The sequence below is a fragment of the Psittacula echo genome (genome assembly GCF_963264785.1).
Source record: "Psittacula echo genome assembly, chromosome: Z".
Lineage (NCBI taxonomy): Eukaryota > Metazoa > Chordata > Aves > Psittaciformes > Psittacidae > Psittacula > Psittacula echo.
Window position 1 is genome coordinate 24,185,049 of NC_137742.1, and position 26,803 is coordinate 24,211,851.

A 26,803-nucleotide genomic window follows, 5' to 3' on the forward strand; every position below is an offset into this window, starting at 1 on the left:
TGGAAGTAAAGGAATGCACTACAGGCTGTTTATATGTCTTGTCTGCACATCGTATGAAGTTTTGCACACTCAATTTTCAGAGATAAACTGAAAGAATTTATCCCAGAAAGAAAGGTCTCTTGGGTAGTTCTCCTCAGGCAGAATTACTTGAGTCTTGAATCTGAATTAACTGCTATTCACTTAAGAGGGGATATCTCTGTACTTGTTGTTAACTCCTATATGGAGAATAGCAAAGAAATTTTACCATGCTGTTGACAAGTGTTTTACTATCATGCCATCTATAAAAATAGCATAGCTAATCTATGCACATTGTTGTTCATAAGCATGATAGAATCAATTGGAAACAAGACAGTTGTTATAGGAGATTTATGCTTCACTTCTTGTTTTGAGCATAGAATTACTTAGTTTAAATGCAGTATAATGAAACCACTGCCATTATAATAAGCATTAGAATTGCCTGTATTATTAGAAAGAGTTGTTCTTAAAACTTAAGTTTTAAAAACAATATAAAGCTTGAAATATACTCACCATACTAATGAATGCAGGATTGTTTATCAAGCTTGCCATGTCAAAACTCAGTCCAGTTCCAGTCTAAAAAAACAAATTGCAACTGAAGGTAAGTTTACCTACAAAATTCCCCTTAAACTATTGTAAATAAATAGATACAGAGCTAACTTACAGGACTGGACATGTCTCTTAGTTTCTGTTCTGCTATTTTCAAATTTGACTTGTAAGAGTCATTCTCTGGATCAAGATCCAGTGCTTTTTGATAACTGGTAACTGCTTCTTCATATTTATTCACTGAGGTCAGAGCCAACCTAATGTGAAATAAAGAAATCCTGGGTAGAACATAAATGACCATCAAAAGATAATGATACATTTTCTGTTCTATGTCAAACAGTATCTCACAACTAATTTTTAGCTTGAGCACTAAGTAAAGCAAGTTTCGCTACTACTGCTTAGTGTAACAAGCACTTGTTTTGCAGTAGGGATAATCCCTTAGGAACTCGTATTGTCTGTTCCATATATGTGCAAGTTTAAAAGCTCCTTGGCATCATCAAGTGATTCAGTTACAAATGGGTAAGTAGGGCAAAGATATTCTTAACGTGAGTTTTGCAGCTTCAAAAAAACCAAACAACAGAACTACAAGTTTCAGCATAATAGATTTTTGTCTTGAGATGAGTTCAAGGTTCTCCTTTCAGATCTTCTACTTCAACAGCTTGAAAAGGGGCTACACAGAATAGTAATAACATTTGTAAGATGCTGTAAGAAACCCTTTTATTGGAGAAGTCTGCTTAATGTTTTGAAAAAGAATCATCTCCGGCAGCTCAGGAGAGCACAGGACAGATGTTTTGAAACAGTTTTTGTTTGAGCTATTCCAGAAGTCCATCTGGTTGCAGTTTCTATTATGACTTTTGTATTTTCAGTTTATACTTATGACAAAACTACACTGACCTTTTCCACATTTTGTGGAAGATCTGTGTAATCCACATTCAGCTAGTCAGTACTCCCAATCCCTCTTTGATATGTGCTGAGCTACACAGACTGTGTTGGTTGATAAGCCTGTGCTAATGCCCACTAACAGACCTTTGGTTTTTATCTCAGGCCAGAGAGCTTGCTGTGTTAGATACAGTCACAGCCATGTGACTGTATTTACATCACCACATCAGTGATGATGAACTCACTAACAGCATGAATCTCCACGAGCTTCCAGTAATGCTCCTGGATGAACTCATGCAATATTAATATTTTCTCTTAACACAGATACTCCCTTAGCACAGTTACTCCCATAAAAACCATTCTCCCTTTTGGCCCATTTACTTGTCAAAAGTATCTGACCAGACAAGAAATGCAACTCGGTATTTCTGTGATGCAATTGTGGGGGTTTTTTACAGCGAAAGTATGCAAAATTCTGATTCTTGGAACACAGTTCAAGCCAGAAGAGCAGGCAACAGTCTCTTTGCTCACAGTTCCTACCCAGACTCCTACCAGTGCTCCTTTAGGGTCATGCTGGCAATACCACTTTAACTGTCTACTTGGCTCCTGTGTCTGCATATTTCTGTGGCAGTCCTGCATCTTTAGAGTTGCTGCCAAATCCTGAGAAAAACTAACATGCTTGCATAATGCAGTCAGAAAACACAGCTTTCTCATAAGGAGTTTCTGTTGAGGTGGTTTCTGCACTTGTTTTTTTCAGTTACTACTAAATGAGCACTGTTTCCTTATTAAGTTTATGCCAGGTGTATTACTTTATCCATCTACTGGCAGATACAAGGAATGGTTTGTAGCTCAAAATATACCCTCTATCAAAACAACCAGACAATAAAAGAAAAGAAAAAAGAACAAAAAAAAAAAAGTAGCTTGATTGCCTAAGAATGATCCCACTTAACATTGTTTATAAAGAGGCACACTGGTCTTAGACCCCTAACTCTAAAATATTCTCCAATTCCCAATTAAATCAGCTGTAGCTTCCCTCCATCTCACTGAAACCAGGGGATCTCAGGCTGTCCTAAAGAGTTAAATAGGACAAAACCAATTCAACAGTCCTTAAAACTTCAAACTGAATTAATCATCTCAAAAGCCAGACAGGCTACCTTTGTATTAGTAAAAAAACCTGTATTTTGGAAAGGTTTCAAGTGATAGAACTCCATCATCTTTGACCTTAAATACATGCGCCCTGGCATGGTTTGTCCCAGGCCAATAACCAGTATCTCAGACAATCTGGTGCCATGGTTCAGAGTTTAACACAGGCCAAAGCAATTTAGCAATAGGCAGTTTGGATGAGGCCACTCCATACTGCAACCTAGACTTTAATAACATGAACACAGACCATTTCGTGCCAGCTGACCCAATGAACAATCTCAAGCATTTTTAAATTTACTAGCATAGATATAACCTCAAAAGCCTCACGCAGCATTCTGCCTACACCCACAGCATGTTTGATTACTGAAAATGCAAAGCTGCATATCTTGAAAGAATGGCCCTTCACTCAAATAGATATCCCATTCAGAAGATGCCTGAAACTTTTTCAGTTAGCACTTAATCAGACCCGCTACCTAAAGAGGCTATACTGCTAATCTCTCAGACATGACTGAGAAAAACTACCAGAGGGTCATAGCTTAGCCTTGCTAAAATACTGGCTTTCAAAGAGCTACTAAACAGAAAAATTAAGCCTCTATTCAGCCAGTTTCAGGATTCTGTTTCCTTATCTCTATTCTTTCAGTTTCAGAATTCTGTTCTCTCAACAGCATCACTAATAGATTCACAATTCCAACTGCAGAATTTTGATTACTCATAACTAGGCAGGAGGTGCAAAAACACATTATGACTTCCTAAACTAAATTCACAAAGTTGATAAATGGAAAGAAAAAAGAATTGCAAACTGATGAAATCTGATATGAAAATGCTGAGATCAACCACATACGTAAAACTTAAAGCTGGCTGCCTGATGGGGTCATCTTCAGAAAATTGCTACACTTTCAGAACAAGTGTGTCAGCTAAGTAAAACAACCCAGCTCCAGTACTTCAGAACATGATTTACACTTGGGTCTTCAGTGTTTTCTCAGATTTGTATTAGCTTACCCCATTCTGCCATATGCTTTGCTGTACTTCGGATCTATTGCTATGGCACTCTCACAATCTTTTATTGCTTCATTGTAGTTGTTGAGCTTACTTTGAGCAGCAGCCCTAAGACAAAGATGAGACGGAGAGAGCTTTGTCAAAAAAGCAATAAAGTTAAAAAACCCCAAGCTTGGAAATTGACACGTCTAGGACCAACTTTCAACTTCTTTAACCTCACTGACTTTTCAGTTATTGTTTAGGTAATGCCTCAGCTTTCCTCAACTAAGTAGGACAAGCAAATGTTCCAAATTAAGTATGTGCTTAAGTTCATTACCAGACTAGGGCTGTACAGCAGACTGGCTCTAGAGACAGGCTAGTCCCAGTAGGGCTCATAATGTTGCCTTTGCTCTTATGCTGGTCTTCTGGGCAGTATACTGGAAGAGTGTACTTCTGCTACTGCACTTCCAGACTTCATCTGCTCCCATGTCACTATGTCTTCACTATGGTGAAGAACAAATTATACAATGAAACTACAACCTTGACATTTTTTCAGCAGGTCATGCATAAAACTGGTGAGTACTTATACAATGCTTGAAATCTTCAAAATAATATCCCCATTGATATTTTTTTTCCAAGGAGGAGTCAATACCAGGTGAGATAGTGATGGCAACCGAGTCAACAGAACACCAGCAAAAAAGATTTCTATTACTCTCAACAGACTGCATATCACAGCCTGTTATGATTTAATATAGACAGCCTAACTCACAAAAACCTAGTATCAAGTGTTACAAGTAACTTTAAAGCCCATATTACAGCTTCAACTGACATGCTGAATGAGCTCACTTTTGCTTTAGATCTTTCATAGAATTAACGTGATAACTTTCTGAATAGTGGGGTATTCTAGCTTTATGTTGTTTTGATCTGTTTCACAATTTATCTTTAAAATAATATTAATGAAGTTAAGGAACGAAAAGAATGTATTTTTATTTTTTTTACCTGTTGCAATAATAGACTGCATTTTTTGGATCCAGTTCTATAGCCCTAGTGTAACAATCGACTGCAGCACCATAATTTTCTTCTTTCATATGATTATTACCTGAAATAAATTATAAAAAGTGTTTAAGTAGTTAAAAGATACCATGCTATGTATGAAAGAAATAGAGCAGCCACATTATAGCTCCTATATAAGGAAGTTATGACTCCAGCTTTTTGAAATACATTCTTTTAAGTAGAATTGGCATGGAATAATGCAAACAAAAACATCTACTATGTCTGTAAAGTTTATTATGTGCATTGCAGTCCACCACATAAACCTTTCCCTTCTTATTTTGCTATTTTATACTTTCCAGCTAGTTTCTGCTGTTAAGCAAAGATCACTGTTGAGAAGTGTAATTGTAACTGCAGTTCCATTCTAATACAGATTCATCAGTCTTAACTATCTCTGCAAGCCTCATAATCCAATAGGCTACATGTTAACTCCTTTCTGGTCTCATTTTCTCACGTCCCAATAACTTGCTTGTAACTATCCATCTAACATGGACAATGAAACAAAAGCAAAACTAAACACTGTTTGTGGCACTAAACATTGTGATGCCACATAATTTACTCATTAAGATAATGAAAAGTAGGCATAGCACATGAAATCTAAATGATTCAGAGGTAACATTTATCACTACCAGAGCTCAGAATTTCTACTCTATAAGGAAGTTCATATTTTGTATTTTTTAAGGCCAGTGAAAAAAAAAATATAAAATATTACTTTTCTATGTTAAAAAAAAAAAGTCTGGAGTAAGGTCTTTCAAAACAAAAGATAGATATTCTACACATTCTTTCCTCTCCAGCACAGTCCAGACCTGGTATTTTCTTTCTTTCCTGATGACACAATAGTAGATAAAAAGTCCTAGTTCAGAGTGCCCAAGTTTAAGGTCCTGCAGCTATAGATCTTTGGCCTGCTAGGTCCTACAGAAGCTTGGTTTCCCAGAAATGTCAAGAATTTGTCAGGAAAATGATGGTCTTCACAGACTTTCTTGTATTCTGGCAAAATATTCCAAATCTCTCCCAAAATAAGCAAGAGAAAAAATAGGTGTACAGGTTACTACAGATGTAGATAACTGCGTACACAAAGGCTGGAAAAGTTCAGTCATTGCAAGAGCTCGCTTGATAGAAAGCAAAAGACTCTGCAACAAGCAGTCTGCTGCCTGTACTAACTGAGAACAACTATACTTGCATTTATTTGTGAATATGGAGAGCTTAATATGCAAATCTGATTTTTGTTTAACTAAATATCATCAAGATAGTACAAAATCACCTCTTCCTAATGCTATTCTAGACTGTAATTATAGTCAGCAATCCCTGCCAGTGAGAAGGCAAATGAAAAATATAATTAGATTTACGCTGTCAAAATATACAAGTATACTTTGAATATACACAAACAGATACCTAACCATATCTGCCTCAGTTCTAGAGGCCCACCATTTCACATCTTTCCTTTGATCTAAGGTAAAAGTCTGTATATTAAATTCTGTTGTCAAATGAAAGACTTGCAAGTTAGCTGCACTCCATGAGACTGCAGCAGTTAGCACTACTCTGAAACAAAACTGCCATCAATGACTATCAAAGTGGGAATTTCTGACACTGCTCTGAACTAAAGATAACCTGGGATGCAGGGTAAGTTGGAGCTAGTATCAGCAGGAACCTTGCTCTCTCCAGCTTAAAATTAACTAAGAAAACAGATAAATAGCTAGACCTACTAATTCTGCTGAGATTAAGCAATTCAGGACGAAAGGAAAAGCAACTGTAATACTTTATTTCAATGCCAGACAAAAATTCTGAAGACAAAAAACCTCATATACGGTTATACTTTTCACTGTGTATCTTCTGTAACAAAAATATTACCTATTGTTATAATTTATCCTGTGGTAATACCCAGATCTTTCAAGACCAAGCCACTGTTACAGTATCCAAACCTGCACATAATCCATGCTCTTACATAGCTTATATTAAGGCAAAGTGTCAAGTGATATACAAGGGTAGACAATTAAACTAGAGTATTTACTAGCCTGGAGGGTAGAGTACTTCCTAGTTCTGTAACAACCAAGCAAGAAAATTCAGTTATCAGATTCTGATTTGCCATTAGACAGTTTCGACTGAGAGCAGAAGATAATCAGTCTGGTGAACACAAAAGTGAGGAAAGTTATTCCATTTGTAACGACATAAAAGACAAATAAGGAAATAACAGTTACAGAATTAAAGTATTATAGAAGATATGGGTCGAACAGATGATATTAAGGTCCCTTCCAAACCTAACTATTCTATGAATCTGTGATTCTATGAAATGGACTTTCTCAAGTTATCTAATTTATCTTTCTAACTCAGGGCAGAGAATACTCATAACTGAAAAGCATAATAGCGGTGACCGATGACACGTGTGAAAATCATAGAATCATAGAATAGTTAGGATTGGAAAGGACCTTAAGATCATCTAGTTCCAACACCCTGCCATGGGCAGGGACACCTCACACTAAACCATGTCACCCAAGGCTCTGTCCAAGCTGGCCTTGAACACAGCCAGGGATGGAGCATTCAGAGCTTCTCTGGGCAACACATTCCAGTGCCTCACCACCCTTAACAGTAAAAAACTTCCTCCTTATATCCAATCTAAACTTCCCCTGTTTAAGTTTTAACCCATTACCCCTTGTCCTGACACTACAGTCCCTAATGAAGAGTCCCTCTTCAGCAACCTTATAAGCCCCCTTCAGATACTGGAAGGCTGCTATGAGGTCTCCACACAGCTTTCTCTTCTCCAGGCTGAACAGCCCCAACTTTCTCAGCCTCTCTTCATACGGGAGGTGCTCCAGTCCCCTGATCATCCTCATGGCCCTCCTCTGGACTTGTTCCAACAGTTCCATGTCCTTTTTATGTTGAGGACACCAGAACTGCACACAATACTCCAAGTGAGGTCTCACGAGAGCAGAGTAGACGCACAGGATCACGTCCTTCGACCTGCTGGTCACACTCCTTTTGATGCAGGCCAGGAAATGGTTGGCTTTCTGGGCTGAGAGCTCACACTGAAGCCGGCTCATGTTCGTTTTCTCATCGACCAACACCCCCAAGTCCTTCTCTGCAGGGCTGCTCTGAATCTCTTCTCTGCCCAACCTGCAGCTGTGCCTGGGATTGCTCTGACCCAGATGTAGGACCTTGCACTTGGCATGGTTAAACTTCATAAGGTTGGCATCAGCCCACCTCACAAGTGTGTCAAGGTCCCTCTGGATGGCATCCCTTCCCTCCAGGGTATCAACTGAATCACACAGCTTGGTGTCACTGACAAACTTGCTGAGGGCGCACTCAATCCCACTGTCCATGTCACCGACAAAGATGTTGAACAAGACCGGTCCCAACACCGATCCCTGAGGGACACCACTCATTACTGGTCTCCAGCCGGACACTGAGCCATTGATCACAACTCTTTGCGTGCGGCCATCCAGCCAGCTCTTTACCCACTGAGTGGTCCACCCATCAAATTGATGTCTCTCCAATTTAGAGACAAGGATGTCATGTGGGACAGTGTTGAATGCTTTGCACAAGTCCAGGTAGATGACATCAACTGCTCTACCTCCGTCCATCAGTTCCATAGCCCCATCATAGAAGGCCACCAAATTGGTCAGGCAGGATTTCCCCTTAGTGAAGCCATGCTGGCTGTCACCAACCACCTTGTTGCTTTTCATGTGCCTTAGCATTCCTTCCAGGAGAATCTGCTCCAAGATTTTGCCAGGCACAGAGGTGAGACTGACTGGTCTGTAATTCCCTGGGTCATCCATTTTCCCCTTCTTGAAAATGGGGGTTACATTTCCCTTTTTCCAGTCGTCGGGAACTTCACCTGACTGCCATGATTTTTCAAATATGATGGCCAGTGGCTTAGCAACTTCATTCGCCAGCTCCTTCAGGACCCACGAATGGATTTCATCAGGTCCCATGGACTTGTGCACATTTAGGTTCTTAAGATGGTCTCGAACCTGATCCTCTCCTACAGTGGGCCTAAGGTCTTCATTCTCACAGTCCCTGCGTTCGCCTTCCAAGACTTGGGTGGTGTGGTCAGAGCACTTGCCAGTGAAGAATGAGGTGAGGAAGTCATTAAGAACCTCAGCCTTCTCCAAATCCAGGGTAGCCAGTTCTCCTGATAGCTTCTGGAGGGGGCCCACGTTGTCCCTAGTCTTTTATTCACAATGTACCTATAGAATCCCTTCCTGTTATCTTTCACATCCCTAGCCAAGTTCAATTCTAACTGGGCCTTAGCTTTCCTAACCTGGTCCCTAGCTTCCCAGACAACATCCCTCTATTCTTCTCAGGCCACCTCTCCCTGCTTTCACCTTTTTTCCCCTTTTAAGTTTCCTCAGCAGCTCCTTATCCATCCAAGGAGGTCTCCTGGCCCTCTTGCTGCACTTCCTTCTAGTGGGGACGCAACACTCCTTAGCTTGTAGCAGGTGATCCTTGAATATCAACCAACAGTCTTGGGCTCCCCTGCCCTCTAGGGCTATATCCCATGGAACCTTACTAAGCAGGTTCCTGAAGAGGCCAAAGTCTGCTCTCTTGAAGTCCAGGGCAGTGAGCTTGCTGCACACTCTTCTCATTGTCCTGAGGATCTCAAACTCAACCATCTCATGATCACTGCTACCAAGGCTGCCCTGGTGTATCACATTTCCAACCAGCCCTTCCCTGTTGGTGAGCACGAGGTCAAGCACGGCACTTCTCCTTGTCGGCTCCTCTATTACTTGCAGAAGGAAGTTGTCTTCCACACAATTGAGGAACTTCCTGGATTGCTTGTGCCGGGCCGTACCGTCCCTCCAACAGATAACAGGGTGGTTGAAGTCCCCCATGAGAACAAGGGCCTGTGAGCATGAAGCTGTTCCTATCTGTCTGTAGAGTTCTTCATCCACAGATTCCTCCTTATCAGGTGGTCTGTAACAGATCCCCACAGTAATGTCCCCCATCACTGTTCTCCCTTTAACTCTGACCCACAAACTCTCTGTCGACTGCTCACCCGTCCCCAGACAGAGTTCCATACTCTCCAGCCTATCCCTAACATAAATAGCAACTCCCCCTCCCTGCCTGCCGTGCCTGTCTTTTCTAAAGAGCCTGTAACCTTCAATTCCAACACGCCAGTTGTAGGAGCCATCCCGTCATGTTTCTGTGATGCCTATTATATCATACCCCCGTAGACATGCGCACATCTCTACTTCCTCTTGTTTGTTCTCCATGCTACAGGCGTTTGTATAAGAGTCATCTGAGCCGAGCTCCAAATGAAGCCGGCTCATTGGCTGGAGTGGCTGGAATATCTCTGTTTTGCTCCAAGCATTTATTACAGCTGCTGGTAACTGACTGGGAGTGTTGGGACGGAATGATGCCCCCCTCCCCCAACACATCTAGCTTAAAGCTTTCTTGACCAGCCTGGCAAGCCTCCTACCAAAACCACTATTCCCCTTCATTGTCAGACCAGCTCCACGAGCCCCCAGTAGACCTGGCCTCCTAAACTGAGTCCTATGTTCTAGATACCCAAACCCCTGACTAAGGCACCACTGTTCTATCCGTTTATTAACCTGATAAAATTAGGAGGATTAACATGACAGAGCAGCAGGACAGAAGTTTTAATTTGATTATGGGAAATTAACCAAAGGCATTTCACACAGTTCGAAACTGCTTAGTAATGCCCCTGATAGCTGATACTTTAAATGGCCCTTTGTCGAAGTTGAGACCCTTTCAGTTTTTTCAGTAGAGACACGAAATTGCTTTAGTAACACCATACATAAGACATAGCATGCATTAATTTAATTTCCTCAGTCTTTCACAAACCCCTGTGGGCTGACAGATAAGACAGAAGTCACAGATTTAAACCCAGTATTGCTGTAACACCCACACCTGGAAAGTGCTATCACTACAGTCCAATAACCATACTGAGTGCTACAGATACTTTTCAATTCCATGAGCTGGCAGTAACACACAGCAAAATGAAAAGCCAGCACGTATAGCAGGTATGTTACAACTTACTAATTAATCTTTACTTCTGACCTAACCTTGTTTAAGCACTTATCCTTAGAATTCAAGAGCTAATGAATAACTTCCCCAATTAGGAAAACTTACTTTCAGAACCAGTAACGAACAGCATTCATGACTACAGATGGCCAGTTTTAAGACAAGACAGACATGGAACTTATTCTCAAAAACAACAGAACTTTTTCCACATCACTATCCTGAAATTTTTGAGAGGATTAAATCTGCCTTGCAATTAGAAACTTAGTTATTTTTCCTACAAAACTCAAACACCTGAAAACCCAACAGGTTAAAAAAAAGTGATTTACAAAGCATCAATCCACCTGATAACAATTCACATCTCTTATTAATGCTACATGCCTTCTCCCCATCCTCCACTTGTTTTTTTGGGACAAATAAAATGGATTCCTTCTTGGGCAGCATTAGTAAAGACTTCTGTGCTACAGCTACTTTTCCTTACATAACAGCAATAACATTTATCAAAAGGGAAAATAAACAACTGGCTTTTCTGCAATTTTTATAGAGCACACAAATTATTTCACATATGTGAAACACTAACCCTAGTAAGAATTTTTCCACTGGCTTCAGCTGGGTCAGCTTTCTACCTATGCTTACAAATTCAGCTAGCATATAACCTTTGATATCACACAGCCTTTTCAATACAAAATAGAAACTTAAGTAGCAATTTCATGGACAGAGAAATCTATAACACACCAAAAAATAACTGCACATTCTTTAGAGCGTCTACTATTCAGCAATATTGCCCAGGACTTTATATTCTATCCCTTAGCTTTCACATAACCTCATGAACAAGGGAGAGAATAGACTATTTTCTTGAACCCCAGGTGGAGCAATTCACTTAACCTTCTTACAACATCACAATCACCAGAGAATATAAGCTTAAGGCTTTGTACAGCCCAGCTGCTATACTATAACTAACCATGATGACCCAAAAGTCTTATTAAAAGAATAAAATGTTTATTCCTATGTTTATTACAAACCTTCATCCTTCAGCTGATCAGCCTTTTCAACATCCTCTGGTAAAGAATCCGAGAGACACAGCATGTCATTCTGTATGCAAACAAACCAAGACTACTTTAATTAAAATATTTGCCTTGATTTTATATTAAAAACTGCCTTCATCCTGGGCAGCACTGCATAAACAAACAATCAGATTTTCTGTAGTGAACAGGAAGTATGAAAGAATGAAACATCACCAAAACATCCTTACAAGAGAAAGACAGCTTGCTTTTTCCCTCCTAAAATCCCTTTACAGCTCATCACACACTTTAAGGATGTCAAGGGAAAGAAAGCTGGTATGTCTCTACAGTGTTGGCTTTTTTACTTCTTACTCTGCTACTTGCTAACCTAGTGGTTCCTGTGTTTCCTGTACTGGGGATCCTAGATCACACGTATTATTAGTAAACATTATTGAAGTTCCCATTTTAAGGTTAGTGTTCATGGGGATGTTTTTAAAACTGAGCAACTAAACTATTTTCAGAAGGGAGCAGAAGCATCAGCAAATGCAAATGACCTCAAGCACCTTGCAGACATTTATCTCTGGGAACTGCAAAATGCTTAACTGAAGGGTAAAATCCTTCAACTGAGACATCCACTGTTTGGAATTTTCTGCATGGAATTGTTCAGTTGAAATCAACTCCTCTCACTACCCCAAAAGATTCTCATTCTGGTAACTTTTACGGAAATTTCACTTTTTCATGTATTCCTTAAGTTTCCACATCATTTTGACCTATACAGCACATCAAGGTTGTGTATACAACATGAAATCTTAGCACCTATTGGGAGAGTAACTCTAGAATCTAATGGAATTCTTACCTTATGAAAAGAATTTGTGAAAATTTCTATCAAATGCTGTGGAGGTGCAAGATGAGTATCTTCCAGGTTAATCTTAAACACAGTCTCCAGACACTGAACTGCAACTTAACAAGAGAAAAAAAGAAAAAAAAAAAATCAGTTTCTCAAGAGAAGTATAATTTCACTAATTCATTTATAAATCATAAAACGGTTTGGGTTGGGAGGAACCATAAAGATCATCTGTTTCCAACCCCCCTGACTTGAGCACATTCCACTAGACCAGGTTGTTCCTGGCCCCATCCAACCTGACCTTGAAAACTGTCCGAGATGGGGCAGCCACAATCTCTGTGGGCAACCTGTGCCAGGGCCTCACCACCATCACAGTGAGAATTCTTTCCTAACATCTGATGTAAATCTACCCTCTTCAAACCCATTACCCCTTGTCATATCACTACATGTCCTTGTAAAAAGTCCCTCTCCACATTTCTTGATGTGATTCACTTCCTTATTCAGCTAATAAAGGCAGCTCTTCGAAACTTCTCATAAAACAAAGAGAAGCTCCCTGATCCCCCTAGAACTGGCTTGCAGAAAAATAGTATATGCGATAAAGAATCCATACATAGTTTGGCCATTATTCTTTAACCAGAATTCTTTTATCTAATTTTTACTGAAATTTTAATTTATTTTAATTTATTTTTATTTAAATTCTTCTATTTAAATTCTTTCAACCATTTAATGACTATTTAAAAAAAAAACAAACATAAACCATAACGATTTAACAAAAGCACCACAATTCATAATATAATTATGCATGTGTCACCTCAAAACATCACAATTGCCATATACTTGCATGGCATAATAGTTGGGAAAAAAAGGATCATATTTACTGTAAAGAATAAATGCAAAATATTTATCAGTCTTAGCTTTTTTAGAACAAAATATGTTTATTTGAAGACACTGTTTATTAACAAAATGCTTCATTAATCACAAGCTATTATCCTATTAAAAAATATATCTGCAGTATCCTTTCACATATTCTGCTGTTTAAGGATTAAATGGCCTTCCCAAACCTGCAATAAAGCAAATACACTTACAATAATCAACTTTAAAAAAGCCAAATACCTAACTGAAGTTTTAAATGTGCTCACATATTTTTAGGTAAAAGATCAATGCCAATTACTTCATAAAATTCTGTCTCTGTGTGTGTATATTCTGTGATTATAGTATCCTGATTTATATCATTATTTTCCATATCATCTTGAGAATCTAGTACAATGCTTTTATTAAGGCATAACATCTAAATGTTCTAGATTGAAAAGTGAGGAGGGAAAAAGAAGATTCTTTGCAAACCCCAGCTTGAACAGAAAAATGACTTTTTAAACTCAAACTATATATAAGCAGGAGTAGCTGAATTCAAATGAAGTATTAGTAAAGAGTGAATCTCAGAATTTAAACTGAATTTTAGTCTGATGTTAATATAATAAATATAGTTTGAAATATATTTGCATTATAATGAATCAGAACAGTAACTCAAAATTAGAAAAATAAAATTACTGAAAGTTAACTACAGTAAGGCCAGCTTGAGAAGCCTATTTTCTATGTCACAGCTGGAAGAAAGGGGAAAAATTCTGCAGGTAGACCTGTAAAATAAAAAGTAAAACCTGGAAGATGTAATTTTTTTAAAAGATCTGGTAACCTACAACATAAAATATTCAGAAGTAGTAAAGTATGATACGAAATTAATGTGGATAACATGTAACAATTGAATACTTTGTTTAAATATACATACAACTTACTCCTACAAATAAATGTTAAATGCTAAAAATTCATCTATTTTCTGGGTTCTAAATTACCCAGCAAGAGTGCTGAAGGACTTGTATTAATCTCCTTTGTCTCCTGCTGTGTAGAAAAACTTAACTGTCAAAAAGTAAGCACTGGTTATACTCAATTCAGGATTATATACTAATAGTACTTACTACCAGGCCTATCATAAAATCAGTGGAATTACTACTTTTTTTTTTTCACATGACTTAAGAGGAAGCCACTTGCCATAGTATATTTACCAATTTTCCCCTCAAATTTGTTTTTACTTGAAGGCGTTCCCTTTCCTGAATGCCTCACCTCTCCTAGTTTTGCATAAATTTAAAATAAAACCCCCTCCTTTATCTTTCTCAAGGCATTAAGTCTCTGACACCAACTCTCTATCATACAGGAGATTTCTGCAAAGTGCAGCAGTGCAAATCATGCTTAAATAACTTAATCCTTAATATTATTACTACTAAGCATTTCCATGAAATAATCAGTTGTTACAGTGAACTCCCACATTTCTCCTTTAACTGAAAAATGGAATTTATAATCCCTAAAGTCTATCTATCACAGGCATAACAAAATTAGAAGCTCTTAGAAGATAAATCCATAGGTTAAAATAACCACTGGTTAACATGCAAGCCAACAATAGAAACCTGTGTAAAAATAAATATAGCCAAACCAGAAACTTCCAAATCATAAGACATATTAAGTTGTGACAGATCAATAACTACCCTGTTTTACTGTGATGAAAAAACCTGACCCCAGTAAAATCAAAAAGAGACTTGGCTTTGTCAGGAAAGTATCTTAAGAGACTGGACTGCCAGCCTCCCATTATCCCATTATCAAAGTGAGGCACTGTCAACTGCTGCAAGCTCGGTATTATCAGAAAGCTGGAAAAGACTTGCTGCACCACGTGAGCTATTAATCTCAGATTTTTCCAGTGTCTGCTTTCAGAGGCCAAGGCAGTTGCTGAAGGTTGTACTGGCCACCTTGCAGGCCTGAACAGAGATCCAGCTCCCTGTTAAACAGCTGGGGCTCACACAAATACCCACTGCCTGACAGTAGAAGCACTTTGGCTACACAGGAGCCCCGCTTAGCATCACCAGTGCCACTACCTCCAAGGATTTTTTGCTGTCAAAGCACAAGTTGCAAGCAACAGCAAGGCATCACAGCAGACATGTAGGCTGTTGATCACTGAACACTGGATATTAATTGCGCTGCTGAGGCCCCTTTAGTACTCCATATCATCTTGCTTCATCTTACACATAATCTTCACCATCTCAAATATTACATGAATTCCTCTCCTTAAGGGGTGCATTAAACTATTCTGGAAACATATTCACTGCAATACATGGATCTTAGAAGTAACTAAAAAAAATGAAATAAACAAATCACATCCATGTGCACATTGTAGAGTTCCTCTTTTAATCCCACAGAAGTAGTTGCTATAGACAAGCAAAAAAAAAACCAAACCAACAACTAAACAACCTGTAAACAGGAAAGAGAAATAACTGTCATTTAAACACAGTGTATAAAATACAACTTGGAAGAAGTGAAGCTTCGACTTCATACAACAGAGTCGAGCTTTAACCAGCAGAGATCTTTATCACTGCTCTAGACCCTAGGTTGTAAGGGAGTATATTTCTCTGGTCTAATCACTTTCTCAAGATAAGGCATTTGTATTCTTCATGCAAGTATAAAATTCCTAGAGCAAATTTACACTGTCATTGACACTGCTATGTAATTCAAGCACTCAGAATGCAGGTTGTCAATATAAATGGAGCTTGAATACATGCCAGGCTTTATTTTGATAGTCTCAATTTTATTTGTGATGATACTAGCTCTTTTTGTTGTTTTGTGAGGAATGGGACCTTTTTAAATTACTTTCCGCACAGACACTTAAATCACACAGTATTTCATCTTTTCACGGATACCTAGTAGGTACATAGGTAACAATGAGAAACACCAATTTTTTTTACATCTTCACCTAGCATTAAACACTTCAACAAGTGGGACTTGGGCTACTGCTACTCCACAGGCACTAGAGATATTTTGCACAACTGAGTCAATTATTCAGAATGCCCGCCTCCTATCCTCTAACACATAGCATATGGTACCATGCCTTTGGCAGGGTACAGCTCTAAAATTAGGATTTGATATCTGTATTAAAATGGTAAGTTTTATATCAGCATTTGAGCACAACTGAGGTTTTACAATATTTTTTTTCTCAGAAAACAGGATCTTAAAATTGATTTCTTCATACAGACTTTGGCTAAGGCTGCACTAAGATGTTATCAGGTCAGTTTTAGTCATAACCCAACGTTTACCCGTTTTATTATAAAAACAAAATGAATTCTCTGCATCTGTCATTATATGATTTCCAAAAACACTGCCTTCTTTCATCAGCTGAATATAACCTGATACAGGTTAAATTCATGGATGATTACCACTTTTCAAGTCTACAAATGCTCCAAATTCTGATGCAAAACCAAATCTTCTGGCTTTTATTCTTTTGAGAGGATCCTTTGAATACCGTGATACATGTTTTACTTGCTTACACTAGTGAACAACTACTGTAAAACAAACAGACACTGGAAGGAAGCATAATGCAGGTTTATCATTTGAAGTTTATTCCTCTGAGAGGCAGAACTTGCTTTGCACCTCAGGGAAATCTACTCTCCACACCTCATATTTCATGTAACTCAGTGATCAACTGCTTGTATAATGTTTACTGCACTGCTGCTCCTAGACTTCCCCCTCTTATATCCAAATTCCTCCTCTGGTGGAGTGACACAACCGAAGACTGATTGAAATACTGCCAAGGCCTTTAAATATGAAAAGCTCATTGGAGAATGAAGACTTTCTGTTCTTCTCTTAATTCCATGTTGTAACACCACCTGCCATGAAGTCGACAAGAATTACAGAAAAGGAATAAGAGCAGTATGAAGGATAAAGACAGATATTATGAAGCTACAAGGACTTAATGAATATCTATCACTACAGGAATACACACTTAAGTCCACCTTTCTGTAGCTGTGTCTACTTGGATCTATAACAAAAGATATATTATACTGAAAATACCCACTACTGTGTGCTCAAGTGAAAAGGAAATGCAAAGCATTTATATGGTTTTCCATATTCTTAAGATCTACTAACCTTCCCTCATAAATTACATGGAATTCTTGTAAGTATGAAACACGAACCTTTCTATATACCAGGCCCAATATATGGAAATTATTTTACTTCCTCTGTGGCCAGCACAGCTACTATCAGATATAAAATGCAGAAAGAAACCAAACATCAAAGTAAAAAGAATCTGCAGGCAAAAATTTGTGGGACATACACACAAACCATTACCATAGTTTGCATTATAGCGCTGCTTAATTTGATGTGGTTCAAAGTATCTGTTGCTCAAAACTAAGGTAGCATGCATTTTGTAACTTCAGAACATTTTTAAAATGAAAGATACATTAAAATAATAAACTCAGAAACATTAAGATCATGATCTTATTCACAGAGAATATTTGGTAGCAGTTTCAGTTAGGCTCAGTTACTTTCCATAATAATGCACATTGAGCAATTTAACACATGTATTGATATTATATATATATATATACATATATATATATACATATACACACATATATGTAATGTTAGCAGCTTTGTCACTTACCTTCCAAGCTTTCTTGTTCATCTGGAGTGAAAGTATCCATCTGACTCTGCTCTCTCAGGAAATGGATGACTGCATAGACAAGGCGTTTGACTGATGACATTTTGAAATTGGTGACTTCCTCCTATGTCTTAAAAACAACAGGTTCTCTCATTTCACAAAAATGAATTTTTGGAGCATTCCAACATCCCACTGGCCTCAGTAAGAAGTACACATAACACACCAAAACTTATTCTCCAACAGAAAGCCCGATAAACTGACACCTTGAAACAAGTGGTTAAACTGTACTGATCAGGGAGAACTCTTACAATCGTCAAGCCTAACTATCAGCAAAAGAGCACAGATTTCCATAGATCCATTCCTGTGCAAGAGTTCACTGAGGCTAAAATAATTTAGCATCGTAAATTTTTATACTTTTTTTTTTCATTTTGGGTTTTATTTCTGAGACATACCTACTTGGAAGCTGGAGCACCTGCCAAAATCAAAATCACATGCATAAATATGATGAGATACAGAAACACACTTTAATAAAAGGTATTCTATTCTCTGACATGGTGCTGTTGAATGGTTTGCATTCACTTTGGACAAAAACTGGAACACTGTAACCTCGGTGCACACTTCTGATCAGTGACAGGGCTGGCTCAGCCTCATTTACATTCAGCATCAGCTGGGAGTTACGTAATTTTGAGGACAATTTTAGTTCCAACTTTTCAAGTTATTTTTCCTTAAACCATTTCGAATCACAAGTCCTATCTTTACCCTGTCGCCGGGGAACCTGGTTAAAACACAGCGCTAAATGAACAGCAAGACCAAGGCCAACCGTCGCTACATTATTTGCTCTCTACAGCCCCCGCTGTGCCAACAGATCCACGCCGCGCAGCCGCCGCCGGGCACTAGGGGAAGGCGGCTCCTCGCCAGAGGGACGCCGCTGGGGTGCACAGCGGCAGCGCCTCTGTATTCGGGGTCCTCGCATGCCGCCACGCCCCGCCGGAGCTCGGCAAAGGGTCCCGCTGCCCGGCCGTGACCCCCGTCGCCTCCGCCCACCTCCTCGTCCAGCCGCAGGCCCATGGCCGCTCGCTCAGGCGTGGAGGACTGGTCTACCCCACAGCAGAAGCCACCCCACCTACGCCCACCCTGGCACCAAGGGCACAGCGGCCCAGCCCCTCTCGTCGCCTCCGGCCCGATCCGCCCCGCCACCCCAGGGCTTCGGCGATGAGGAGCTCCATGAGAAGACGGCGCGCAGCCTTCCCAACCCCAACTCTATGCCCATCACAGAGTATTGCCCTTACCGACCGAAACGCGAAAAGCGCCGTCCCCGTCCCTGTCCGCACCACCGCTGGGGGGGGGGAGACAAGGGGCACGAAGGCTGGAAGAAGGCAGCGGAGTGGGGAGGTGCCTGCAGTCCCTCGGTAGCGGCGGGAAGTGCGTGAGGAGGTGGCGGAAGCGGATACGCAGGTCGGCGGCGCAGGGCGGAGGCCTGTGCTCGCGGCCGGCCGGAGGGCGGGGCGGCTGAGGGAGGGAACGGGCTTTTCCTCCTCCTTCTTCTCCTCCTCCTCTCCTGGAGCCCGCTCCCCATGCTGGCCTTGTGCGTGTGCGCGGCTCGCAGGTAAGCGCGGCGGGACGGGTAGCGCGGCGGGCCGCGGGCATGGGGCGCCTCACAGGCAGCGCGGCTGGTGGTCTCCGGTGTAGGGTCACTGGACTGGGAGCCGTGAGAGCACCGAGCGGCCAGTGGCTGACAAGGAGTCCTCATCTTTCGAGGAGCCGGGCCTGGGCGTGGTGCCGGCTGTCCCGCGTGCGGCCGGTCTGAGGCGGGAGGTGCCGGGCGGCTCTGGGGAGAGGAACACCCCCTGGCCGGCGGGGCGGGGCGGGCTGTCGGCCGCAGGTGTGCAGGGCGGGCTCCGATGGGCCAGGCAGACAATGGGCGGGAAACTTCACACCCTGCTGGTGTTACTGCCTCGGATCTTGGCGTATTTCTTGCAGTCTGCCCTCCGTGAAACAGCCTTCGTTGTGTGCCTTCAGGTGGGCAGGGCGGGTGGGGACATGTCTCCGACTTGTGCGCTGAGGATCAGCCGTTCCGCAGGAGAAACAGGCAGGAAAACAATAGAGTGAGGACTAAGCCAGTAGCAGTGGGCTCCGCAGCAAGATGTATGTGAAGGGAGACCCAGCACCGTGGGTTTAATGGCTTTGTAAAAAGGTGTGTCGCTACTCTACATTGTATGTAGCGTGAGACGAGTACAAATATATTGTCAAAGACTTATAAAGGATTAATTCCTTTCCCTGTAACAAATGCTAGCTCTAAATGGACCCAGAAAGGGTGTGAGAGAAGGCCTGTAGGCAGTTCTAGATGGACAAGATAAATGAGCAGCATTTCCGAAATAAAGAGGCCAGAAGAATATAAGCAAAGGAACATGTTTAACAGGGAGCATGGAAATAGTAGGAGGGTCACAGTGTAAATACATTGTGGTAATGAGGACTGAGCTGAATTTGAGTGTAAAACTACGAAGATGGTTCTTTCTTGTGGGCTTTTGAGGAATGGCTCTTGTGTGCTTACTGCATGAAATATACCATTTTTGTGCTATTTCATAGCCTTTGTTCAGGTTGAATTATTTGAATTGTTCTGATTGAGGGGTACCAGCAGTTAAAAAATAAGACCAGAATTTTTATTTTCCTAAGGCTCTTGCTGTTGTCAAGTAATTGACCAGTGTACTGTTGTTGAATAAAATGAAAATTATTTTCCTAATATACATTTATGTTCTTTTTGTATAGTCATTTTCACTGTTCTCCATATTTTGTGTTCACAGTCCCTGTTTGAACTACAGATTTTTTCTCACAAAAGGAACAAAAGGAAAGAAAGGAAAATAAGGATGGAAGGTTTTTTTCTTTAGGAAAAAAAAAAAAAATTAAAAAAACCAAACCAAAAAAATCTACCTTTGCAATTTGCATTTGAAAACTGAAGATACCTCCTCCTTAAGCAATAATAAAGTATTGAGTATTGATTTGAGTTTTGGGGTTTTTTTTCATCACTTCTAAGTACAGTGGGGAATGGTCACTGCATTTTATCAATTGTGATTTTTTTTTCAAGTCATCATTTGAGATTTCAATTTGAATTTCAATTGCCCAAATAATTGTCTCACAAAAGAGAGTAATCTTGAATACCTAATTATGACCTCTAATTTTCATAAGTTAAGCAGTTGGTCACAGAAATGGTGAGTAGCAAAGATTCCTAGCTTCTATTTTTCCTCGCGGCATCTTAACATGAGGTAAAACAGACAGATCTTAGTACATTTCAAGTATCACACTTTACGTTGAATGAAACTAAATTACGCTTCCAATTCTTGTTGTTAAAATAGGCAGCTTTGGGAAAGGGGAATATTTACAGTTGAATACTTTCCCTATTGGAATCCAAACGATTCAAAGATTAATATTTAGTTCAATAAAATGTATGGGAAAAGGCAGGCTAAAATGTAGATTTAATTAAGTGCAGTTGTCTGTTTACTTTTTGATGATATTCTGAGCAATGGGAAAAAATATCTAAATAGAAGTGGTTACACTGATTTATATAATTTCATTGTCTTAATTCTCTAGGATTCTTGAATTATGGAGTCTTCCTTTGAAAGTCTTAAAATTGGGTTTTGAATAGGAAAATAGATGTGTATGGACTCTGGAAAAAACCAGAATTTATATTTAAGATCTAATTTTAGATTTCTGTCACTGGAAAAGAAACTCTTAATACTGGCTTTTTTCTTGTTGAGGAAGCAAACCAGCAAGAAACTGGGGCTGGGGTAGAGAGGCAGGAGGAGGAATGACATTGGAGGCCAAAGAAATGGGAAGAACTTTTATAGTAATTTTCTTATTTCATACTTATTTTTGTAGTGTATGCATATGCTTTCATTAAGCTGTCAGGTTCAGCACCTCAGCAATGGGAAGAGCTAGCTGAGACACTTGGAATATTTTTCCTTTTCCCTGTGCTTTTGAAAACAGCACAACCTCCTCTGTGTACTGCAGCAGCAATTTTTTTTTCCTGTGGTCAAAAGCAACAGCTCCCACCTTTGTAACCACATCAGGCTCCAAAAGATCAATTTGTCTGTTAGACAGAGTTTATAAAATAAAATTATTTCCTGAACTGGCTGAGAGAAAGATACTGACCTCAGAAACATTTTGTGGACTGAATTTGACGCATGGAGCACCAGTTGGACCACACTGTTAATGTATATTGAGGATCATAGAATCATAGAATTGGCTGGGTTGGAAAAGACCTTCAAGATCATCAAGTCCAACCGTTCCCCAGCACTGCCAAGGCCACCACTAACCCATGGCACTGAGGGCCTCATCTCCACGATGTGTGAACGCTTGCAGGGACAGTGACTCCAGCACTGCCCTGGGCAGCCTGTTCCAATGTCTCAGCACCCTTTGGGGAAGGAATTGTTCCTAATATGGAGTCTAAACCTCCCTTGCTGCAGCTTGAGGCCATTTCCTCTTGTTCCGTCACTTGTTACTTTGGAGAAGAAAACAAACCCCACCTCTCTACAACCTTTCAGGCAGTTGTAGGGAGTGATAAGGTCCCCCCCCAGCCTTCTCTTATCCAGAGTAAACAATCCCAATGTAACTACACAATCAGCCGTTCCCCATCACACTTGTGCTCCAGGCTCTGCACCAGCTCTATTGCCCTTCTCTGGCCCCACTCCAGCACCAAAATGTCTCTCTTGTAGTGAGGGGCCCAGAACTGAACACAGGATTCGAGGTGCAACCTCACCAGTGCTCAGTACATGGGGATGGTCACTGCCCTGGCCCTGCTGCCACACTGGTGCTGATACAGGCCAGGATGCCTCTAGCCTTCTTTGCTGCCTGGGCACAAGCTGGCTCCCGTGCAGTGGCCATTAACCAGCACCTCCAGGCCCTTGTCCACCAAACAGCTTTCTAGCCACTCAGAACGGTTCAAGTTGGAAAGCACCTTAAGCTCATCCAGTTCCAACCCCCTGCCATGGGCAGGGACATCTTCCACTAGACCAGGCTGCTCCAAGCCCCATCCAACCTGGACTGCACACCCCGCGCTGCTGACACCGCACAGGCCAGGCTCCTGCACCGCCACACCAAGCCCTTGGCCCCTGCCTCCCTCCCCGCCATTGCTGACCACCACCCTGCACCCATACCCGGCCTCACGCTGCCGCTCGGCAGGCAGGTCCGTACCTCGCAGTCTGCCAGGGCGCTGAGGGGCGCCGCCGCCTCACGGCCTGTCCCATTCTGTCATTCTCTCCCTGTAGGAAAAAATGCCTGGCTTGGAAAGATTTCTTTTCATAGAATCATACAATAGTTAGGGTTGGGAAGGACCTTAAGATCATCTAGTTCCAACGTCCCTGCCGTGGGCAGGGACACCTCACGCTAAATCGTGTCAGCCAGATCTCTGTCCAGCCTGACCTTGAACACTGCCAGGGGTGGAGCATTTACCACTTCTTTGGGCAACCCATTCCAGTGCCTCACCACCCTCTCAGTAAAGAATTTCTTCCTTATATCCAATCTAAACTTCTCCTGTTTAAGTTTTAACCCATTACCCCTTGTCCTATTGATACAGTCCCTAATGAAGAATCCCTCCCCAGCAGCCTTATAGGCCACCTTCAGATACTGGAAGGCTGCTGTGAGGTTTCCACGCAGCCTTCTCTTCTGCAGGCTGAACAGCTCGATCTTTCTCAGCCTATCTTCATACCGGAGGTGCTCCAGTCCCCTGATCATCTTTGTGGCCCTCCTCTGGACTTGCATTTAAATGGACTTGCTCTGGACTGCTTTTAAATGGTTCAGGTTATTTCAAAAGTCTGTCCTGTCTTCTACAGAAGCCAGGATCAGGTACCTTAGAAAGCAGGTAAGATAGGATGGACATCCGGCACTATCTTTTCAGAAAACTGGGAACTTACCAACACAAAGCCAGTTGTCTTATATGATCTTGTAGAAAAAATTGTCAAGTAATACCTTTTTTTATTGATAATGTTTCCTAAAACTGTGTTTGATCTCTTCCTAGATTATGTCAGAGGCAATGGGGGTAAAAAATGATGCCTGTTCACTCTCTCCATCCTCTTCATGGTTGTAGAAATCTCTGTAATACTCTTTTTTTTTTCCCTCTTTTGTTAAGTCTGAAAAATCCCTCTATAATTAGTTGGTCTTTGAATGGAGTCTATTGGAGTGCATTGCTGAGTGCAGCTGATTGTTTGTTACTAACTCATTGTGATTTTGTAGCACAGAAAAGGCAGGTGGGAGAACAGAAGATGAGAGTTTAAAAATGCTGAGAGGATCAGAACTGCACATAGTATGTGTGTGCTACATGTTAGTACAGGGTGGTATAATGAATCTTTGTGTTTTGTCCTCATAGCAGCCTTCCAATACCTGAAGAGAGCCTGCAAGGATGCCATAGAAGGGATTCTTCATCAGGGACAGTAATAATAGGATAAGGGGTAATGGGTTTGAACTTAAACAGGGGAGATTTAGGTTAGGTATGAGGAAGAAATTCTTCACTGTGAGGGTGGTGAGGCACTGGAGCAGGTTGCCCAGAAAAGTGGTAAATGCTCCATCCCTGGCAGTGTTCAAGGCCTGGTTGGACAGGGCTTTGAGCAACCTGGTCTAGCGCGAGGCGTCCCTGCCTATGGCAGGGGGCTTGAAACTAGATATTCTTAAGGTCCTTTCGAACCCTTGCCATTCTGTGATTCTGTGTTCTCTGTTCTACCTCTGCTAAATTCTGTAATTTCCTTCTTTTCAGCTGCTTCTTGGCTTGTGTTTTCGTTAAACTGTTATGTCTCCAGAATAATTAGATCAGCTAATATATCATCACTGTTTATGTAAGTCAGATGTGTGTGTCGTTTCACATTTATTTAGACTGAAATTAACTGTGTTAGTGGTTTTGAACTTTACTCTTAGGACATTCTTTTGTATCTTTTTGTGGTTCCTTTAGTACACTGCATTATCATCAATAAATTATCAGTAAATTCTGTCAACTTCATTAATCCCACATTTTAGTAAATGAAGAATAAATATGTGGAAGAATACAAACCCAGCACGGAACCCTGCAGGGCTCCATTGGTCACCTAGTCTCATTCAGAAAAATCAGCAGGCATTTCTTAACCTTTTTTAACAAAATTGACATATGGATAAATGGTTAAATGAAACAAACTTTGCTTGTTCTGTCTCAGACTGGTTTTTCCCCCGTTCTTGTTTCTACCTTGGGTTGCTTGGTCCCCTGCTTACTTTGCTTGATTTTATCATTCCTTTACTATAAAATAAGCAATTACTTCTTATCTAAAACTGTGAGACAAAAATGAAACAATAGAGAAATACTTAAATATTTAAAATTCAAGCAAGAATTAAAGATCTCTAAATAACACAGAGATTTTAGCCTATTAAATTTTTACCTTAAAATCTGTCCTGACAACATAGACCAACAGCAATGTCTCTTACGTTACATTAGATGCTGCTTGATACTCATTGCAATTTGTTTCTGAAATGCTGTTTAACTTCCTTATAGAAAAAAAAAAATACACATATGTATTACATGTGAGGCTTGACTATTGTAAAACTTTGCTTAAACTGTGCCTGTCCGCTATCATTTATATATGTTTGGTAGCACTTGGGTCTTACTTTGAAGGAAATGCCAACATATGGTATATCAAGTATTAAATAATTTGTCCTGAAGCAAGCTGTCAGTTTTTATGTTGCCTTAATGGGTCATGTCTATTTATATTACTATTCTTTTGAAACAAGGCCGCTAGGTGGAGTCAAAACATTGAGATCCTGTGAACGTTGATGTCAGGAGGCTGATGGATGTGGTCTTCACACAGTGCTGGCTTCCACTATGCGGCGCTGGTTCTCCTGCAGCCTGTGAGACTAGGAAGTGTTTCACTAAGATCTGTTGTCTCAAAAGCTAGAAAGACCAGAATGCTGTTACTCTTGTTCTTAACTGTAAATTGGCAGCTTTTACAAAGAAAAAAATCGGTGCAGTAAATTACAGATTGAAAAAGCTGTTCGTTGTGTTTGTTGTGATTTGCAAATCTTCTGTTATACCCATAGGAATGTCCTCTGTATGCATATAAGCATATATTTTTCTTATATATATAAGATATATAAGATATATGATATATATCATATATAAGCATATATATTTCTTGCATATAGCAAGAAAAACTTAGTTGTATTTATTTGCCATTAGAGTATTTAAAAACTAGAAGAGGACTGAAGTATCTGAATTTGAGACCCTTCTCGTTCTTTTTTCCTTTAAAAATCTTGGCTTACCCTTTACCCATGAAGCTGTTATCCCAGCCCTTTTGTCAGCAGCAAACAGTTTTTCCTTCCTACATGAAGCTGATACACTGATTTTTGTGTATCAAAATAGATCTATCAGATCTGTATACATATTTCCCAGAAATACATTTGTTAACATACTGTATTTTGTAAAATTATACTTGTCATTGTAACTAATGCTGTTTAGGTGAAAATTAGTTTGAAAACTGCAAGTACCATAAAAAAGTCTTGAATGGAGTTACAGCTATCCCTGTGCAAGCAGAGTTAAATGAGACAGAAGGCTTAAATCTTGACATATTATAAAGTGATGATCAGTAATAGGAGTATAATGTGCACAAATTTGCAGGGGTTTGTGTTTGTATTTTGTAAAGCTGGTCCTACCCTTTGCTGCTTCTGCTTCACAGACTGTGGCTCTTTCTTGGTTTATTTTAATGGAGTTAACAGAGCATGCCAACAGAGGGCCACAAAATGATCAGAGAGATGGAACACCTCTCCTATGAGGAAAGGCTGAAAGAGTTGGGATTGATCAGCCTGGAGAAGAGAAGACTTGGGAGAGACCTTATCATGACCTTTCAGTTCTTACAAGGGGCCTGTAAGAAAGATGGGAAGAGACTTTTTAGCAAGGCCAGT

At 40.4% G+C, this 26,803-nt stretch overlaps 3 protein-coding genes across 4 annotated transcripts in view; 1 reads left to right on the plus strand and 2 right to left on the minus strand.

Moving 5' to 3' along the window:
- SGTB (small glutamine rich tetratricopeptide repeat co-chaperone beta) overlaps positions 1 to 19,386 on the minus strand; it is a 28,638-nt gene extending 9,252 nt beyond the window's left edge. Inside the window, exons 1-8 of one of the 2 annotated variants that reach the window (XM_080638409.1) lie at positions 19,190 to 19,386; positions 17,900 to 18,026; positions 12,439 to 12,542; positions 11,604 to 11,673; positions 4,555 to 4,654; positions 3,580 to 3,684; positions 680 to 818; positions 529 to 591 (exon numbers count right to left, since the gene is read on the minus strand). In XM_080638409.1, coding sequence (XP_080494535.1) covers positions 529 to 591; positions 680 to 818; positions 3,580 to 3,684; positions 4,555 to 4,654; positions 11,604 to 11,673; positions 12,439 to 12,542; positions 17,900 to 17,999 — 681 coding nt within the window. In that variant the 5' untranslated portion in view covers positions 18,000 to 18,026; positions 19,190 to 19,386. Of the gene's footprint in view, positions 1 to 528; positions 592 to 679; positions 819 to 3,579; positions 3,685 to 4,554; positions 4,655 to 11,603; positions 11,674 to 12,438; positions 12,543 to 17,899; positions 18,027 to 19,185 lie in introns of both variants that reach the window. The other variant, XM_080638408.1, reaches the window with a different exon arrangement.
- CENPK (centromere protein K) overlaps positions 1 to 26,803 on the minus strand; it is a 139,719-nt gene that overhangs the window by 110,805 nt on the left and 2,111 nt on the right. The gene's annotated exons all lie outside the window — the stretch shown is intronic.
- NLN (neurolysin) overlaps positions 19,814 to 26,803 on the plus strand; it is a gene marked incomplete at both ends in the record, with an annotated part of 40,281 nt that continues 33,291 nt past the window's right edge. Inside the window, one exon of the mRNA XM_080638273.1 lies at positions 19,814 to 20,001. Coding sequence (XP_080494399.1) covers positions 19,814 to 20,001 — 188 coding nt within the window. The remainder of the gene's footprint in view (positions 20,002 to 26,803) is intronic.